We start from the raw sequence: 17,756 nt of genomic DNA, 5'->3' as shown, positions 1-17,756 counted from the left end.
GGCCATCTGTACCTGCATTTCCATGGCTGCTACACTGGCACTTTCAGTTTTATAGAGAAAATGTATATTTTTTCCATGGGATAATGTAATAGAAAATTAGCCACAGGCCAGTTCATTAATGTTTCTCTGTATATCTTGCTTTTGGTTTTTTCCTTTTGAACTTAATGCCCATTTATCAATTATAATTCATCATTATGTTTTTGGGGGCCATAAAAGATGATTTATTTCCGTAAACAATATTGTCCGTCACTTTCTTCATTGCTGGGACAAAATACTCATCACCCATAACTTAAGGAAGGAGGAGTTTGTTTCAGCTCAGTTTGTAGAGGCGTCAATCCATAGGCAGAGCAGCATGGACGAGGAGCATAACAAAGGAAAAGGTGCTCATGTCCAGGAGATCAGGAAGCAGAGAGCAAAGGGAGGAGCTGGGAAGGGAGATAACTTCTTCCAGGCCATGCCCTCGGTGACCTACTTCTTCCCACCAGACCCCACCTCCTAACAGCATGTCAGCTATAACCCCCATAATCCAATCACTTTCCAAAAGGCCCACCTGTGAGTGCATGAGGCTCTTGTGGGATATGCAGATATAAACCCTAACAAATATAATATCGCTGGTCACTGGATAAAATGTATGTAGAACAACATCTGTCTTCTGTAGTGATTAAATGTTTAATAGTAGCTTTTAAGTCTGTCCTGTTGATATATAGTTATAACTTAGTAAAAATGCTAATTTATTAGCACTTTATTTATGTTCTTGTATTAAAGAAGAAGTTATTAAGTACAATTAACTTAGATTATCTTTTCTTTATTTGCCACAGTGTGTTATCTAGCATGACAGATGCTGTGTTGGCTCGAGTATTTAGACATTCAGATCTGGATATCCTGGCTAAAGAAGCATCCATCCCAATTATCAATGGACTGTCTGATAGGTATCATCCTATCCAGATCCTGGCCGATTACCTCACACTCCAGGTTGGCATATTTCTTTGCCTTCCAAAAGAACAAAATCAACAAATAATACTTGACCAGCATAAGTGAAACTGTTTACTTAAATAAGGGTATTACTCTTCTATTTTCAAATATCACCATGACAAAGAATTATCATATATGTGTGCATACTGCATATCCCAGGGAAAGAAGGCATTGTTAAAAACAGACTATAAGATCTTTCTGTGTTAGGGCCGGGGATTTAGCTCAGTGGTTTCGTTGCCTGCTGCGCAAGCGCAAGGACCCAAGTTCAATCCCTGGTACCAAAAAAAAAAAAAAAAAAAAGATCTTTCTGTGCTAAATCCTGTTCCCTGCCCCCATTAGTCTCCTCTCACATCTCTTGTTCTTTCAATCACTTTGCTTTTTAGTGCCATCTTTAACACAATGAATGAATAGGGAATGCTGGAGCATACAGAATGGGAAAGCTTTATGCGATCTTACATAATCAGAGACTGTGGCTTGGGAGTGAAGGCCCATGGAGTGTGCTTTGAATATCTAAAATGGTCAATTACTAAAGCTCTTTTAAAAAGGGGTCATTTTCTATTATTTTAATACATTTGTTGTTTAAAAGTAGGGGAAAAACATGCAGGATTTATGGAGTTGCGGCTGTAATTTAGCCATGTGGTCCCAAATCAGGAACTCGAATAACTAAAAGAATTACTTCCTTTGGTTTGCCTCAGCCAATCTACATGATATTGCCACTTGAAATCCTAACAACCGTGATTACTGTGTCTATGAATGATTCTGAGGAGGCAGGCACACTGGATAGGCCCACCTTCCTCCCCATTTGAATAAACTATACACATTTAAATGTGAGGTTAAATTTCAAATGAAACTGTTCAGAAATGAAAGTAAGATCCATGCAGAAGAGAAGCAGTGACATCAGATACCAGCTTGTTGTCTGTGGGTGTAGCTTTACATAGATACCAGATAATTTAAGGCTTCTCCTTGGGGCTTTATCATTAGTGAATTATAAATTCATTGAGGGAAAATGAGCTGTTTTATTCCTCACAGTGTTTCCTGCAGGACTTTGTGCAATGCCTTTATACAGGAAATACTAAAATAGGATTTCAGTAAATGAATAACAGCTTATCAAGACCATGGGATCTGAATCAGATGGACTCCAATTTAAATTCTAGCTTACCCATCTAGTAGTTCTGTGATCTCCAAATTACTTAGCCTTTCTCTCTTTTTAATCTTATCTTTATTTTTTTTTTTATACCGGGGATCGAACTTGGGTCCTTGTGCTTGCGAGGCAGGTGGTGAAACCACTGAGCTAAATCCCCAGCCCTAATCTTATCTTTATAAATACATAAATATGCAAAATATCTGGGACCTACAGACACTCCAAGAAAAATAAAACAAATTCCCATTATGTCCATCACAGCTTTGTTAAATCTTAACGTGATGGAGGAAGAGTTAAGAGTTATTGTTTTTAAGTAGTATGTTATAGAGTTGCAAAATTCTGCCCAATCCCATTTACTCCCATTACACAAAGACATTATTGTCCTAATAATTCCCAGATGTGTGTTTATACTTTATATACCACTATACCCATAAGCAACCAACAGTATTGTTGGGCAAGTTTGCAACTTTTTATATAAATGGGAACCTGCTCAGGGTCACCATGTCATGTTCCAGGTATATTGTTTTCCCCCTTTCTTAAACCAAAGAATGAAAGCTCCTTAAAAGTAGTAATGTTTGTCTCCTTTGTTTTAGTTCTATCTCCAGGCCCAAGGGTAAGGTCTGGACATTGATGGTGCTCATTTGTTGAAATGAATTGAACTGAGATTCAGATTTGAAATGTGTGAAAATCCGAGTCTGTACAAGGTCATATGATGTCTTAGTTTGAGATATTAGGAGATTTTGCTATTGCTTTGTGAATATGCATTCATGTTATTGAATTCTTCTGTACTATGCAAAAAAGTTTAGTAGCTTATTCATTCCAACATGACATTAAAATTGAGGTAAAGGCTATTTCCTTTACTTTAATCCTAATAAGTGTTTCACAAGAGTGGATTTCCTGCTGGATTTAATCTCCTTTATCCCTTGCCTTTTAGGAACACTATGGCTCTCTTAAAGGTCTGACCCTCAGCTGGATAGGGGACGGGAACAATATCCTTCACTCCATCATGATGAGTGCAGCAAAATTCGGGATGCATCTTCAGGTAGCTACTCCAAAGGTATGGAAACTTTCTGCCTTAAAAATGAACCTCCCAGGGCCAGGGATTTAGCTCAGTGGTTCAGTCGCCTACCTCACAAACACAAGGACCAGAGTTCGATCCTGGGTACCAAAAAAAAAAAAAAAAAAAAATGAACCTCCCACTTAAATCACATACAATTACCCAAAGAGAATAAAACTTTTTTCCATTCAAGGACAGTATAAACAAGGCCACAAAATGTAGCTTATGTTACCAGCCCTACTATTAAGTAGCTTTCTGGCCTCTTAAGAGCCCAATTTCCTATCTCTACAATAAGCACTAGTCTAGGCAGATACCTTTCATTCTGTGAGTCTGTGTTAAAAGCATGTCTGCATTCCTTTTGAATGCCCTGACACTGGCATCCTGGTGCATTATCATCACAGAGACTGAAGAAATCGATGAAAGCAAAACAGCATAGATTGTCAGCACATGGGAACAATGCTGTCATTTTTTAAAATACTGCAATTTGGTTAAAAAAAAAAAGTCAATCCAATGTCCAGGTCACGGGGCCATCTCTACCAGTTTAGTGTTTCAAACCATAACTCCAGCAGCCCTTTGGCTTTTAAAATCTGAGTCCCACAATAGCTATGAAGATGAGCCCTGCATACTTCCTACCCTGCTGCTCATCTGTCACAGAATGTATGGGAAGCCTAACTTCTTTCATAGGGCCCATTTAACCCTTTTAATACACAAGAAAATGGTACAAGTTGTTGCCTGTAAAGAAAAATCTAGAAGGCTGGGCTGTGGCTCAGAGGTAGAGTACTTGCCTAGGGTTCACCAGTGTTCCTCAGCACAGCAAAAAACAAAACAAACAAAAAAGAGGAGAACTAAGAGGTTCAAGGATAGAGGTGGAGGGAGACATTATTTTAATCATCTATACGTTTATATGATTTTTAATTTCTTAACATGTGAATCTTTAATCTACACAATAACACTTACATAATTAAATACACTAATATAAGAATTAGTAAGAGAACCCCCATTCAAGATACTCCCAACCCCATACAGAATGAATAAACCCTTTAGAAAATCAAATTAACCCTTCAAGAGATTCAAACACAACCCAGTTCTAAAAATGTCCCCATAGAACTCTTTAAATACCCAATCTCTACTGAATTTTTTTCCATTATGTTTTCTATCTACTAATGTCCTATTAGGAGTCTTTTGAAAGGAAATTTCTCCTAAACAACAACTATTTCCAAAACAGTCTTAATTTGTGGTAAAAGATAGGATTGGCCCTCTCGTTAGACGACAATTCACAATTATTGTGCACTAGTGTGTTTCTGACCAAGTATGTATTTGCACTTATCTCACTCTGAGAACCTAAGGCATCCTGAAGTGGACGCATGAGACTTAAAAATCCTTCCCTGCTTTCATTTCTTGAGCTCCAGATGTTTCTTTACCAACCACTGGGAACATGAATTATGCAATGTAGATGAATGGCTGAATTTCTTTACCAGGAAATACCCAATTGCTTGAGTCTCTCAAGCATTTTACATCCCTCTCTCACTCCTACCGGTGTCTTAAGCCAGGTTCCTCCACAAGGAGTTTCCCCAATGGGGATTTATGTAGGGGTGATTTACTTCTAAGGGAGCCCTGTAGGGGACTAGGAGGAATAGAACAGAGAAAGGGATGAATCCTAACAAGTCTGCCATTTACAGTGACCAAGCATGCTGGTCTCCCTAGGACTGAAGAATTTCTAGAAACAAGGGGGCTTTTGGTGCTAAAATTGAGGAAATGCTAGCAAACCCAAGTGATTTGGTCCCCCTAGTGCCGTTTCTGACCCAGACCCATAGAAAGTGGCTTCCCACAGGTGAGCCCTGGAGTGTAAGTTATGCCTCAGAGTTGTCACAACCTAGGGTGAGGATGGTAGGCTTTCATCCTTCTGAACCAGTCACTCATCAAAGGCAGCAGGGGAGGTGGAGTGGTAAGTTCCTTGGCACTTTTGGCAGGAAAAGCAGCCTGGTGGCCAGAGGGTTGTCTTCTGAACAGCAGCGAGTGCTAGGTATTAAAAACATACTGCAACTGGGGGAGCAAGCAGAAGCTTTAGAAAAGGATCCCCTGAGAGCATCTGGGTAGGCCACCAGTGTCATCTGCTGCAACCTGCAAAACAAAGACAATACTGTGTGCTTTTCCCTAGTGTTCTTGCCTAACCACTTTGGGTTAATGCATTCTTCTCTCAATTTCCTAGGGTGGCCATAACAAATTACCACAAACTGAGAGGCATAAAACAACAGAAATGTATTGTTTCACAGTTTTGGAGACTAAAAGTCTGAAGGTGTTAGCAGGGCTACATTCTGTCTGTTACTTGATTTTTGGCTGCATCATTCCAGTCTATGCCTCTATCATCTTCCCTCTGTGTCTATGTGTGTCTCTCTGACCAAGTATCCCTCTTATGAGGATGCAAGTGATACTAAGTATAGGCCCACCCTAATCCAGTAGGACCTCATCTTAACTAATTATATCTTCAAAGACCATATTTCTAAACAAGGTCTCATTCTAGGGTTCTGAGTGGGCATGAATTATTTTTTTCTTCTTCTATCCTTTTTTCCTTCCTTCCTTCTTCTCTCTTTCCCCTTCCCTCCTCCTCCTTCTTCCTCTCTCTCTCTCTCTCTCTCTCTCTCTCTCTCTCTCTCTCTCTCTCTCTCTCTCTCTTTTTGTGGTGCTGAAGATGGAACTCAGGGTCTCACATATGCTAGGCAAATACTCCAATACTGAACAACTGTACTTCTAGGCCTAAGGTGCGATGCTTTGAGGATAGTATTCAACAAAGTTTACTTGCCATAGAAGAAATGGTAGGCATATGAAATAGCATGTACTGGGAGCCCTCTTATTACAATAAATTGTATTGACACAGAGAAATGGCCCTCACAATAGGCAATTCTCTTCTACTGAGTGTGAACTGAAATAACAGGTCAGATGTGACATGTGATTACAGTGGCTTTTCTTCCTTTTATGAGAAGGATAAGCACATTCTCACTACAAATCTAGTTTGAAAAAAGGCCCTGGATTAATGCAAACTATTATTGCATTTGTTTTAACAGATAAAACATACATTAACAACAATTGTTCTCTACTATCAGGTGCTTTTGGAAAGGCTTTATTCTGTTGAAGAAATATACAGTTTAAACATTTTATTGCATGTCAAAGATGTGTTATTAACATCAAAGCAAAAAATTCCAGTGTGGGGTAATTTTAGTATTGTTCTTATGCAGAAACTCATTTAAATGATTAAAGAGTACTAAAACCCAGTTAAATCTTGGTGGGAATAAGAGTTTAAAAAATCCTCTGGAGCCGGGGATTTAGCTCAGTGGTTTCGGTGCCTGCCTCACAAGCACAAGGTCCCAAGTTTGATTCCTGGTACTAAAAAAAAAAAAATCCTCTGGAAAGTATGATATGCAAAAGTCAATCCATCAATTTTAAGTCTTCAGTTGTTAGCATACCTATTTCTTTTAAAGATAAAACTAAGGAATTTATTGTAAATTTAAGAAACACTGACAAGTTTCCAAGGCCATAACTAATCCATTTCTCCATTTTTCAGCCAAGAATAATTTACAAGTTTAAGAAAAAAATAATTTTGTTTATGATTGTCAAATTGCTCCATATACTATCAGAAGTAGTGATTTTGACATTGTTCTAAGTGAATATTTTAACAAAACTGGGTTTGTTAACCACTTTGTTCATCTGGTTTCAAGATGTATGCAAAAGCCAATCAGTGATTTAGTATTGAAAGCTGAGTTGTGACTAAAGAATTCCTCTCTGTATTCTAAATCATGGCCCAGTGCATGCAAGGTTGGGTGATTTTCTTATTTCCAAACCTCTCTCAAGGTTCTCTAAGTACTTATTGATTCCTTCTCAAAGAGTGATTATACTTAGGGAGTATAAAACCTGCTTTCTAAAGGGAAAGCTAAATTTTCGGGGCAGGAGGCATATAGGACAATATCCAAGTCTCTTCATTTATATTTACCAGTATGACTGTTGACAACATTAATTACTAAATTAGCAAGCCTTTATTAATAAACTTTCCCCAGGCACCTACAAACAAGGCTGTAGAATTCACGGTCATTTGAGGGTGGTAAAGCTGTTTAAAAAGTCTGCAGCCATCATCATGAACAGCTGAGTAGTTTTTTCTCAAGAATTTTGTAATGGAAGAACTATGGTACCCAATCATGTATAAATACAAATGAATTAACCTGGAATTCATTACAAATGAATAAACCTGGAATAATAAACCTGACAAATGAATAAACCTGTGTCTGTCACAGGTTGGGTTTCCTGGCTGGCAGAATTTGAGCGTTTGGCACGCAGTATGTTTATTATGATGTGACCTTGAAATCAACAACTGTGGGAAGAAAATGAAGGAAGCAGGAGTGGGGAGAGAGAGAGAAGCTGAGCTACTAAGCAGGAGCAACACCAGTCTTGGCTGACCTTATGGAATACTCTGGATTTGAGATGGCCATGTGGAGCTGCCCAGAGTGGACAGAGGGGGTCAGGTTTTCATAGCCTCTTGTCAATCACTCATTGAATATGGGGCCACAGAAGGGTGTTTGACCTTGAGTGAAGCAGTTCTCTGCAGCAGAGGCAATGCCCAAAGGGGTCTGACAGCTGAAGGCCATCTTCTGGCAGCACCCCAGCAGCTAGAAGGGAATACGTCCTTAATTCATGATTATTCATATGAAGGGGGATCTGAGGGGCATATTACAGCATTTACCAGGATGCCCCACTGAAAATTTATAAAAACCAGTGCATAATAAATGCTAAGAATTTGGGAAAATAGGAAGGATAGAGGAAGGTGAGCATAATTATGATGTCTGAACTGACAAGATTTCCATATGGAGGGTCTGGAGGTGAGGCTGGGCTGGAGTTTTGAGGCACTGACAAGTTCTGATGCAGATACCCAAGAGGGGACAAAGAGGAAGGTATTCAAGGGTGAAAGGCTTTGATGGCAGAAAAGGGCAAGATGTGTAAAGGAGTGACAAGAAGACAGGCTTTCCTGCAGCAAGATGTTGAGAAGAATTAAAAGAGACAGAAGCAGGGGATATAGGCAGGGAGTCTTGATGCTATTAACTTTGACTTAAGAAACAAGTAGTAAACATAGAGGGTGTCTGAGAAAACAATTCTTGCTGTTTGGTACAGAATAGATTGGAGAGTGAGGAGAGGTTACCCATGGAGGCCTAGAATAGCTTGGATAGTTTTAGCTACCCCAGAATATCCCCTCACCCATACCTGGGATTAAGATGAGCAAGCAAGTCACCTAGGGTGCAAAATGTGTGCTTGTAGGACCCTAAGACTGATTGCCTCCTTAAATTTTATGCTCTAGGCACCTTTTTGCCTCACCAAACCATTCTGCACAAATACTTAATCTTAGTAAAAACAGTATAATGTCGTGTGAGTGCCATTTCAAAGCAAGCACCCTGCAAAAGAATAAAGTGTATATGAGGTGCCTGCTAGAATTTAGCTGGGTGGTAAAGGAGAATTTTTTGTGTGTGTGTGAGAAGGGGTCATTCAAACTGGGATCTGGAAGCATTATCTACCTGGAATGGGTGGAGAAAAAGCATTCCAGATAAAAACAATTTTGGGGGCCGGGGATTTAGCTCAGTGGTTCCGCCGCCTGCCTTGCAAGCGGAAAGGCCCGAGTTCGATCCCCGAACCAAAAAAAAAAAAAAAAAACAACAAAAACAACAACAACAAAAAAAACAATTTTGGAAAGGCACAGACAAAAAATGCATTAGACTGTACAATTATATATAATCCTCTTAGACTATTAGGGGAACAAGAAGAAGAACTTACAAGGGCTAGAAAACACCACACTGTATTTATCACTAAAGAGGCCAGAGATAACCAAAGAAAGATGGGGTAATTAGTTGCCTTTTTTAATTCCAAAAGGTACTATGAAAGTTTGAAATTCTAGATATAAAAATTATATCACACTTAACATAATTGGGCTACTTTTAAAAGGAAGGAGAGGGGCTACTCTTGAAAATAAATAGTCCACGTTTAAGAAAATATATATAATACAATGACCCAAATAACCATCAAATTCTTCCTTTTCCAGGGTTATGAGCCAGATCCTGGTGTAACCAAGTTGGCCGAGCAGTATGCCAAAGAGGTATGCTCCTTGTATGTCAAGCTATAATTGCCTTTCTCTGTCCTGTGAAGTTGTTTAACCAGCACGCTTGTTATGCTAGAATGGTACCAAGCTGTCACTGATGAATGATCCACTGGAAGCAGCGCATGGAGCTAACGTATTAATTACAGACACTTGGATAAGCATGGGACAAGAAGAGGAGAAGAAAATGCGGCTCCAAGCTTTCCAAGGTTACCAGATTACAATGAAGGTACAAATTGCTTCCTCTCTGAAGGCTCATTAATTCCATTCATAAAGGCCAGAACCATCTAATCATTTATTCACTTATGGGAGAGCAAACTGTCCTTTCACTGCTATAAAAGATCTATTGTAACCCAGGAGTTTCTCTCCTTCTAAAGATTACCTGTGTCCTTTTGGAAAGACACTTTTGTGCTGGACAAAGGAATTTAAAACCCAGGCAGCAGAGAGAGGCACTCTTTCCCTTCTTACAGCAGTAGAGGTATTAGAGTGCTTTACTCTGTGTATGTTTGTAGACATTGCGTTACCTCTAATTCACGCACATTCTTCTGATTTCTCTCCTACAACGGGGCCCATGGTCATGCTCTGTAGGCTAGTCCTTGCTTGTATTTTCAAAGGACCCCTCCATCCAATTTAGCTTTGCCAACTTCCTCCAGAGCATTCCCAAAGGACTCTCATTCAATCTGAAGCCTTCTGATAAATCCGGAGCAATTTGTCTCAATCTTGAGCAGGCATTAGAATCAATTGGAGGAGATTTTAACACATAGCTGGCTGTCCCCCTCCCCCTGCCAGGGGTTCTGGTGAAATCTGATTCTCAGTGAGCCCTGAGAATTTGTATTTCTACTTAGTTCCCAGGCGATGCAATGCTCCTGCACCTGGGCCACACTTTGAGAACCACTGTTCTGGAAGAATACCCTAAAAGTCAGGGACATATTGGGGTTTTATCAGCAGAACGACTAATCTGCTTTGGTAGAGAAAGTGATTAAGTACAACAAATACTTTATTAATAAAGTAATACATAAGTACAAGTTCCTAGTTATTGTATTTCAAATAGAATGAAAGTTTGAAAAACAAAAAGTGAAAATGTTTCTCCTACCTTCTTAACCATGACTATTCCCAGCAGTAGCTGCAGTTTAACAATTTGATGTGTCTCTTTGCAGACCTCTTTTGTTTATTTACATATTCATGACCATACACACACAACTGCTGATTTTTCATAACTGACATTTTAGACATATTATTCTGACTTTTTTCATTTAACAAATCTTAGATTTCCTTGTCCATTCATTTAGATATTTTTCTCCAAAGTATGATAGACAATAATATACCTATATATAATGTTCCTATAAATTAAACTATTTTCCAAAAATTTCATTTGCAAACAATGCAGCAGTGGACACCACACACATATTTATTTGTGTATTACTGGAGAGTAAATCCCTAAAGGAAAAATTTTGGGATGATGTGTTACATACTTTTTAAAATATGGGAGATCCTGCTAAATTGGCTGTCAAAAAGAATTAACAATTTATACTCCTACAGCTCACTATTTTACCCTTTTCTCTACACACTTTCTATTCTTAGTTGTTATTTATATCTTTAAATTTTGTAAATCTGAAGGAAAAATAGCATCTCATGTTTTTCCAAATTTGCATTCCCCTGGTTATTGATGAAGTTAAGCATCTTTTCATGTTATTGGCCATTTCCATTTCTTTTTCTATAAATTGTAATCATATCCTTTGGTCATTTTTTTCTTTCCTTTCATCCTTGAGAGCTCTTTATATATTATGGTTAGTCTTTTGCTATATATGTTCCAAATATTATCATGGGGTTATTTTAAATTATATATGGTTCACCTTATACTTTGATTAATATTAGAAGTTTTTCTGGTGCTGGGACTGTAGGCTTGAAGAACAGTCATTTCACTGATATATGACATGTATAAATGTTACTCCTTTTCCATGTCATTTTGCTAGTATATTTTAGAGACTCAGAATGTTCTGAACTTAGAGCAAGGGTGGAGGAAAAACAAAATTTTAGTACAAAGCCAGTAATTTTGATGTAACAAAGTATGAAGAAATGTCATTATGAATCTGTAAGTGAACAATGGAAATGGATGGGAAAATGTAACTTTTGGGAATTAACTGTTAGAGAAAATTGAGACTTAGTACATTTGCATTGAGAATGAAATACCAGGTAAACAGTGCTCATAATGCTGTTTAGTGCACTCCTAACTCGGTGCTGTTTCAAAATTATTTTAATTAATGACAAAGTATGCTTCAAGTGCTAAAAATCATAATTTGGAGAGAAGCTCAAAATATAATACTGTCACATCAGAGCAACTTTTATATATTTGAGTATGATTGATGACTTCTGCTATGAACCACATATTTCACTAGGATAGTTATTTATTGAAATGCCCAATATCCCACTAGATAGACTATCAGAAAACTGGGTTAGTGATTTAATGTGGAATGACAATTTCTCAAATAAAGATTTTACTATACAATTCCATAAACTGAAAGAATTATATATACTTACCCTTAGTGCCTTGAGCTAAAAATTTTACTCTGCCCATTTGTCTCTCCCTTTGCATTGCTATCTAACTCCCAGCTTTATGTGTTTTTAAATATTGAAGGAGACAAAATGACTGCTACATACAATAGTGAAAGCATGGTCTTATCCCCATCTCTTTAGACTGCTAAAGTGGCTGCCTCTGACTGGACATTCTTACACTGCTTGCCCCGAAAAGCAGAAGAAGTGGATGATGAGGTGTTTTATTCTCCACGATCACTAGTGTTCCAAGAGGCAGAAAACAGAAAGTGGACAATCATGGTAAGCAATAAATAGGGAATGGAGGAATAAGGAATTCTCTGTGTGGTTCCAACTTGGTCATTCATGCTTTTTGCAAAATAATAAGCAACCAAGATGATTCAGCTGCAATACTCACTCACATAGCACTTATTTTTTCCAGAAAATTCAAAATAGATAATTATTGTTCATTAACATTTATAGTATTTTATTGGAGTAAGATTGATCCCCTTCCAACTAAACCTACTTTAATAAAAATTCTTACTCCCCTTGATCAGCCTGAACAACAGCCACCCTTGTTTGCCAACCATTATAAGTTATATTATTCTTATTTGAGAATATCTTTGTGTGACTAGAAGTCCCTACTTACTGAGTTCAGTTCATTTTAGTAGCCACACATTGAGCATCTACTCTGTGCCTGGTCCTCTTCCAAGCATTGGAGATTTTTAAAAAGAAAAAAAGAGCCAAGCATGGTGGCACATGCCCATAATCCCAGCACTCTGGCAGGCTGGTGCAGGAGGACAAGTTTGAGCCCTGTCTCAAAATAAAAAGTAATTAATTAAAAAGGCCTATATGTGTAGCTCAATACTTCCCACATAGCCTGCATCATTCATAGATATAGAACATTTTCAAGTAGGATGATACCTTAGAGATCATCTAGACTACATTCCTATTTTATAGGCAAAGAAATTATTTTTAGACCATTTATTTAGAATGGCCTTTAGGCTTACTCAGCACTGCTGTGATATATTTTTGGAGGATACTCTAAAGGGACAATACTTGTTTGCCTCTAGAATTGCCTTATCCAATACAGTAGCCACTAGGCACATGTGGCTATTTAAGTTTAAATTAAAACTTAATAAAGTTGAAAATTCTAGTCCTCAGTCATACTAACTGCCATACCCGCAGTAAGTGCTCAATACTCATTGTGGCTAGTGGCTACCATATTAGACAGCACAGACAGACCATTTTCATCATGGCAGAAAGTTTTATTGGACAACTCTACTTTAGGGAGTGATTTTTACACGCATAACTTCATTTAAAATCAGGATGGAAGAAGGAAGAAAAGACACAATTTGGCCTCTGGTTCTGAGATAACTACAGTGACTGATTGAAGGTATATACATAAGCGAGAGTGAGAACTTTGCTTCTGAAGTATGCAAAAACTTTAAATCAAAAGTATATGTACTCTTTCAACACTTGATTTCCAGCAGTGCTGTTCAGAGGACACTAGGAATCACATCATTTTCTCTGTAGCACAAGGCCTTTGGATCTCTTTGTTTAAAAACAAAAACCACCCTTTCCTCCCCACAAAGCTTGCTTTTGTAATTTTCAATGGTTAATAAGGAAGTAGGACTCTCCAAAAAATAAGGTAGATCTTTTTTCTTCTGCCTACACATTTTACTGTAAACCTAAAATAACCTAAAGGGACTCTACAAAAAACAAACAAAAGACAAAGCAACCACTGATATTTTTTTCAAGGCACTGCCACATGGATTACCTGTAAGTAAATAACATCATTGCAAATGTAACTCATAGTACAGTATTTATAGTCTTTTGCTGATCTCCAAGTTAGGTTAAGATAAAATTAAATTAAATTTGAATTCCAGGTAAACAATGAATAATTTTTAATATAAGTATGTCCCATGGAATATTTAGAACATAGTTACAGTAAAAACAAAAGATTTTGTTGTTTATCTGACATCCTTATTTAACGGTCTTTATTTATTTATTTATTTATTTATTTATTTATTTAACTAACTAAATCTGGATCCTACCCCAAGCTGACTTTCTAAATTTTTTATTTAAAATAAGACTGACATGTCCAGTGAGTATGAACAACAAAGCAAAACCTGAAATGTGGTCCTGATAACCCACAAAAAAAAGCTTAAAATGTTTTTATGTAGTAGATATTCTCATCCCAGAATTTGACCTTCCTAGTTCCTTCTTGTTGTTGAGACCTCACCTTAAATATCACTCATTTAGCAAGGTCTTCCCAGGCTGCCCACTTTCAAGTGATTCTCTAGCTTCCTTTATCCCTTGTAAATCTTTATTTTCTAAGGGTACTACCTGGAATTTTTTACTTGGTTTTCTGTTATCTGTTCCCCCCACTAAAATGAGAAAAATTCTTCATCAGAACAATGATGTAGTCTGTAATATTCTGTGTTACATCAAGAAGAGTACCCAGAAATGTCCTAAATATGTGTTTAATACATTTTTGTAGCCTAAAAGCAACATAGGATATTGGTTTTAGAATATAAGCTTTGGAAATCAGGTTAAAATTCTGGCTAGCTCTGTGATCTTGGCCAAGTACCCTAACTTCACTAAGTTTATTCATAAGAAAAGCGGGGATAAAATAAGAACAACTTCATAAGTTTGGGAGGATTTGATGAGGCATAAGTCATCTGATCATAGTGATCAGGTTCCAGGGGCAGGCAGGGAAGATCCACTTCTTACCATCACCACTCAGGAAAATCCCTCCACCTCAGTTTCTTCATCTCTTACCACTTCGTACACTAGGAAATGATTTAAAGGTATGGTACATATAAAGCACACAGCACAGGCCTGGCACGTTATAACTGTTTCATAAAGACTTTCCATGAATACCTATGAAATATAAAACTTCTTCTTGTGTAGCCTAAATACATCTGTACACCATGGTTGAAATATAAGAGCAAGTACTTGAGAGATAGTAAAACTGTCTCTTAAGAGTGAAGTCAGAGAAATTTGGTTCCAACGCATTTATGTACTATGTGTTGTTTCAAGGGTAGATTTCCTCATCTATACATGATAGTGACAGAGCAACCTTAGAAGGTTATAGGATTAAATGAGGTAATACATGAATATTTCTCTCTAGCTCACCAAAGTACTTGGAAGAGTGCCTGGCAAATATTTCTTGACTGACTAACACATGATGAGGCATCTGATATCTAATAAGTGCTCAATATATGGTCAACGTTTTTATTAGTAACATTATTACTATTGTCACTACTATGGAGGTTGGGAAGAGTAAAAAGCAAAGTTACTGTTTGTGACTGACAGCCCAAGGGAAAGCTATACTGTTGGCTATAAAGTTAATGCTCTTTCAAAAGGGAAAAAATCAGATAGCAGACATTCATTAGCACAAATGGTTTACTTTTATTACTCCACATCTGATTTATTCTAAATTTCTCCATGTTGCAAGTGATCAAACCACTGTATAAACATGAAGTACTGGAATAAGAGGGATTATATTTCTTTAAAAGCAGCCAATACCTGAGTTTTAACTTATGACTAGAAAATCAAATCATGGCAACCACTGTGACATCATGTTTCACCTCTCTAACCCACTAGTTCTGGAATTAGGCCTAAGTAAGCCCAGTGTGTGTGCATCTATTTAGAGCTACCTGATCCCTCAGGTCTTTCTTTCATCCAAATAAAACTATACATCAGTTCAGAACTGTCCCCTTATAATTTGCTTGGGAAAATATATTCTAACTGTAGGTCAGCAAAACTGAAACCTAGCTCCCCTTCCCTAGGCCCCAAAGCAAACTGTTGCTAATGCTTATTCATTTCTTTCATTCTCTTTTTTTGTTATGTCTTCTCAGGCTGTCATGGTGTCCGTACTGACAGGTTACTCACCTGAGCTCCAGAAGCCAAAGTTTTGATGCTATGATATGTGCCAAGAGGAAAACAGTGTTCTTCAGTAAGAGAATGAGTCAGTTTACAGGGGAGGGAGAAGAGAATCTAGGCAGAAACAAATCTGTAATGCATGGTATGGGTGCACTGTATGATACTGCTTTGTCATTGTAAGTTCTTCCTGAAGCCCTTAATTTAAGTGCTAAGGACCTGTAATACATTGCTTGACTTGGTTTAAATTCTGTCTCTGTCTCTAATTCACAATTTGTGAGTCACATTTGGGTGTCATATTCATTATCATATGCATTTGCTTCAACTAGACATAAAATACTGTGTTCATAATGTATAATATCTAAGTCATTAAATGTAATCTGTGCTTATTACCTTAAAACGATCACCTATACTAATTTATAAGTAAACATTTACCAGGCAGTCAGATCTGTGCTCTATGTTGTTTTTTTTGTTTTGTTTTGTTTTTTTGGTACCAGAGATCGAACTCAGGTCCTTGCATTTGCAAGGCAAGCGATGGAACCACTGAGCTAAATCCCCAGCCCTGTGCTCTATGTTCATGTTCCCCAGGACAAATGAGGAAGCCAAATGATATATTTTGCAGATGTGGTACAATTTTTAGGCCAGTGAGGAAGTCTTACCAAACAGCTGTCCCTGAAACCCAAATAGGATTTGTTCCTATCATTTGTGGGAAGAAGTGGAGTGCTTCAAATGTATGCATATCTTCTCTGTAATGAACACTTAATGTTGCACATCCAACAAAGCCTTTGTTAGCAAGTGTACCATGGACATCTAGCTGAGAAAGTAAGATCTGTTAGAGAATAACATTTCCTTAGATTCAATTTCTGAGTAGGATCAATTTAATTTTTTCACATCTGTTCTTATTATGCATTTACTCATACTGCACACTAGATATTTCCATACATCTACTACTTTCCACATTTTTTCAGTATTTTTATGCCAATTTTTCTTTGTTATAATTAAAATTTGTACTTTCAAATTGTTACAGTGCAATTAAAACTAGATTTCTCTTGTAGGTAACCAAGATTTGTACTATTGAATTATTATGATATAATTTAAAATGTTAAAGGCAGAACCTTTAAAAAAATAACACATTTTATAGGCAGCAAAATAATGCCATTTCCTTTATATTCTACCTTTACTAGTAGAATATTTCCTGCTGGCTGACTGATATTCTCCCGAAGACAGATATGACTTAAATGAGTAAGCAAGAGATGAATTACAAATTAGATTTGCAATGAAGATGCAATAAAACATGTTCTGTGAGGGGGAAAAGGACTCATGATTTTACAGAAAAGATCAATTTTTTCCAGTAAATGTCAAAGGTGACTTTCACTTCTGTGGTAATTTATTGGAAGCACTTAAGAAAGAGAGTGGAGTTGAGTAGAATATCTTTTTTCAGCAAAGAATATAGGAATGATTTAACCAGAAGGTTCCATGTGGATTGTGAAGCCTTGCCATCAAACTGCCTTCATAGAAAGGAGAAAATGTTCTCACATGATCATGAGCTCTCATAGCTTCTCCTGGCTGTTCTTTGAATCAAAGGAATGATATATTCTTCTTCCTTCAATCAGAAAGAACTTATAATCATTTTCTTGCCAAATTGCAGTCATTTCTTCCTCAAAAAGCCCCAACGCTTTCTTTTTATGTAAATAAAAATTAACATCCTTCTCAAACCAACCCAGTAGGAATTTATTTGCTTTTAAAACTTTTCCTCTTGAGAAGATATTATTTATATGATTAGGAAAAAAGAAAACAGCAGAGGAAAGTTTGGCTTTAATTTTTGCAAAGCTATTTTTATCAAGTCTTTCTTCTTATACTGTCTTCCCTCATTTCTTTTCTTATGTAACTACTGCAATCCTGAGATTAACAAAAATTAGCAATGACCCTTTAGTCCTTGGGCTATATATGAAATTCTATCCATTTAATTAATATGACTAGCCCAAGAATTCTTTTCTTCGAGGATTTTTCCTCTGTAACATTGAGAATAGAAATCACAGGTG

The 17,756-nt window shown here is 37.2% G+C and overlaps 1 protein-coding gene across 1 annotated transcript in view; it reads left to right on the top strand.

Moving 5' to 3' along the window:
• The window catches only part of Otc (ornithine transcarbamylase), a 66,678-nt gene extending 50,519 nt beyond the window's left edge, over positions 1-16,159 (top strand). Inside the window, exons 5-10 of the mRNA XM_004850027.4 lie at positions 819-972; positions 3,048-3,170; positions 9,244-9,297; positions 9,377-9,526; positions 11,992-12,129; positions 15,693-16,159. Coding sequence (XP_004850084.1) covers positions 819-972; positions 3,048-3,170; positions 9,244-9,297; positions 9,377-9,526; positions 11,992-12,129; positions 15,693-15,752 — 679 coding nt within the window. The 3' untranslated portion in view covers positions 15,753-16,159. The remainder of the gene's footprint in view (positions 1-818; positions 973-3,047; positions 3,171-9,243; positions 9,298-9,376; positions 9,527-11,991; positions 12,130-15,692) is intronic.
• The last annotated feature ends 1,597 nt before the right edge of the window (positions 16,160-17,756 follow it).

Source organism: Heterocephalus glaber, unplaced genomic scaffold (genome assembly GCF_053883595.1).
Source record: "Heterocephalus glaber isolate CG9 unplaced genomic scaffold, H.glaber_assembly_v1.0 deba00001547, whole genome shotgun sequence".
Taxonomy (NCBI): Eukaryota; Metazoa; Chordata; class Mammalia; order Rodentia; family Bathyergidae; genus Heterocephalus; species Heterocephalus glaber.
This window is presented reverse-complemented; position numbering and strand designations above follow the sequence as displayed.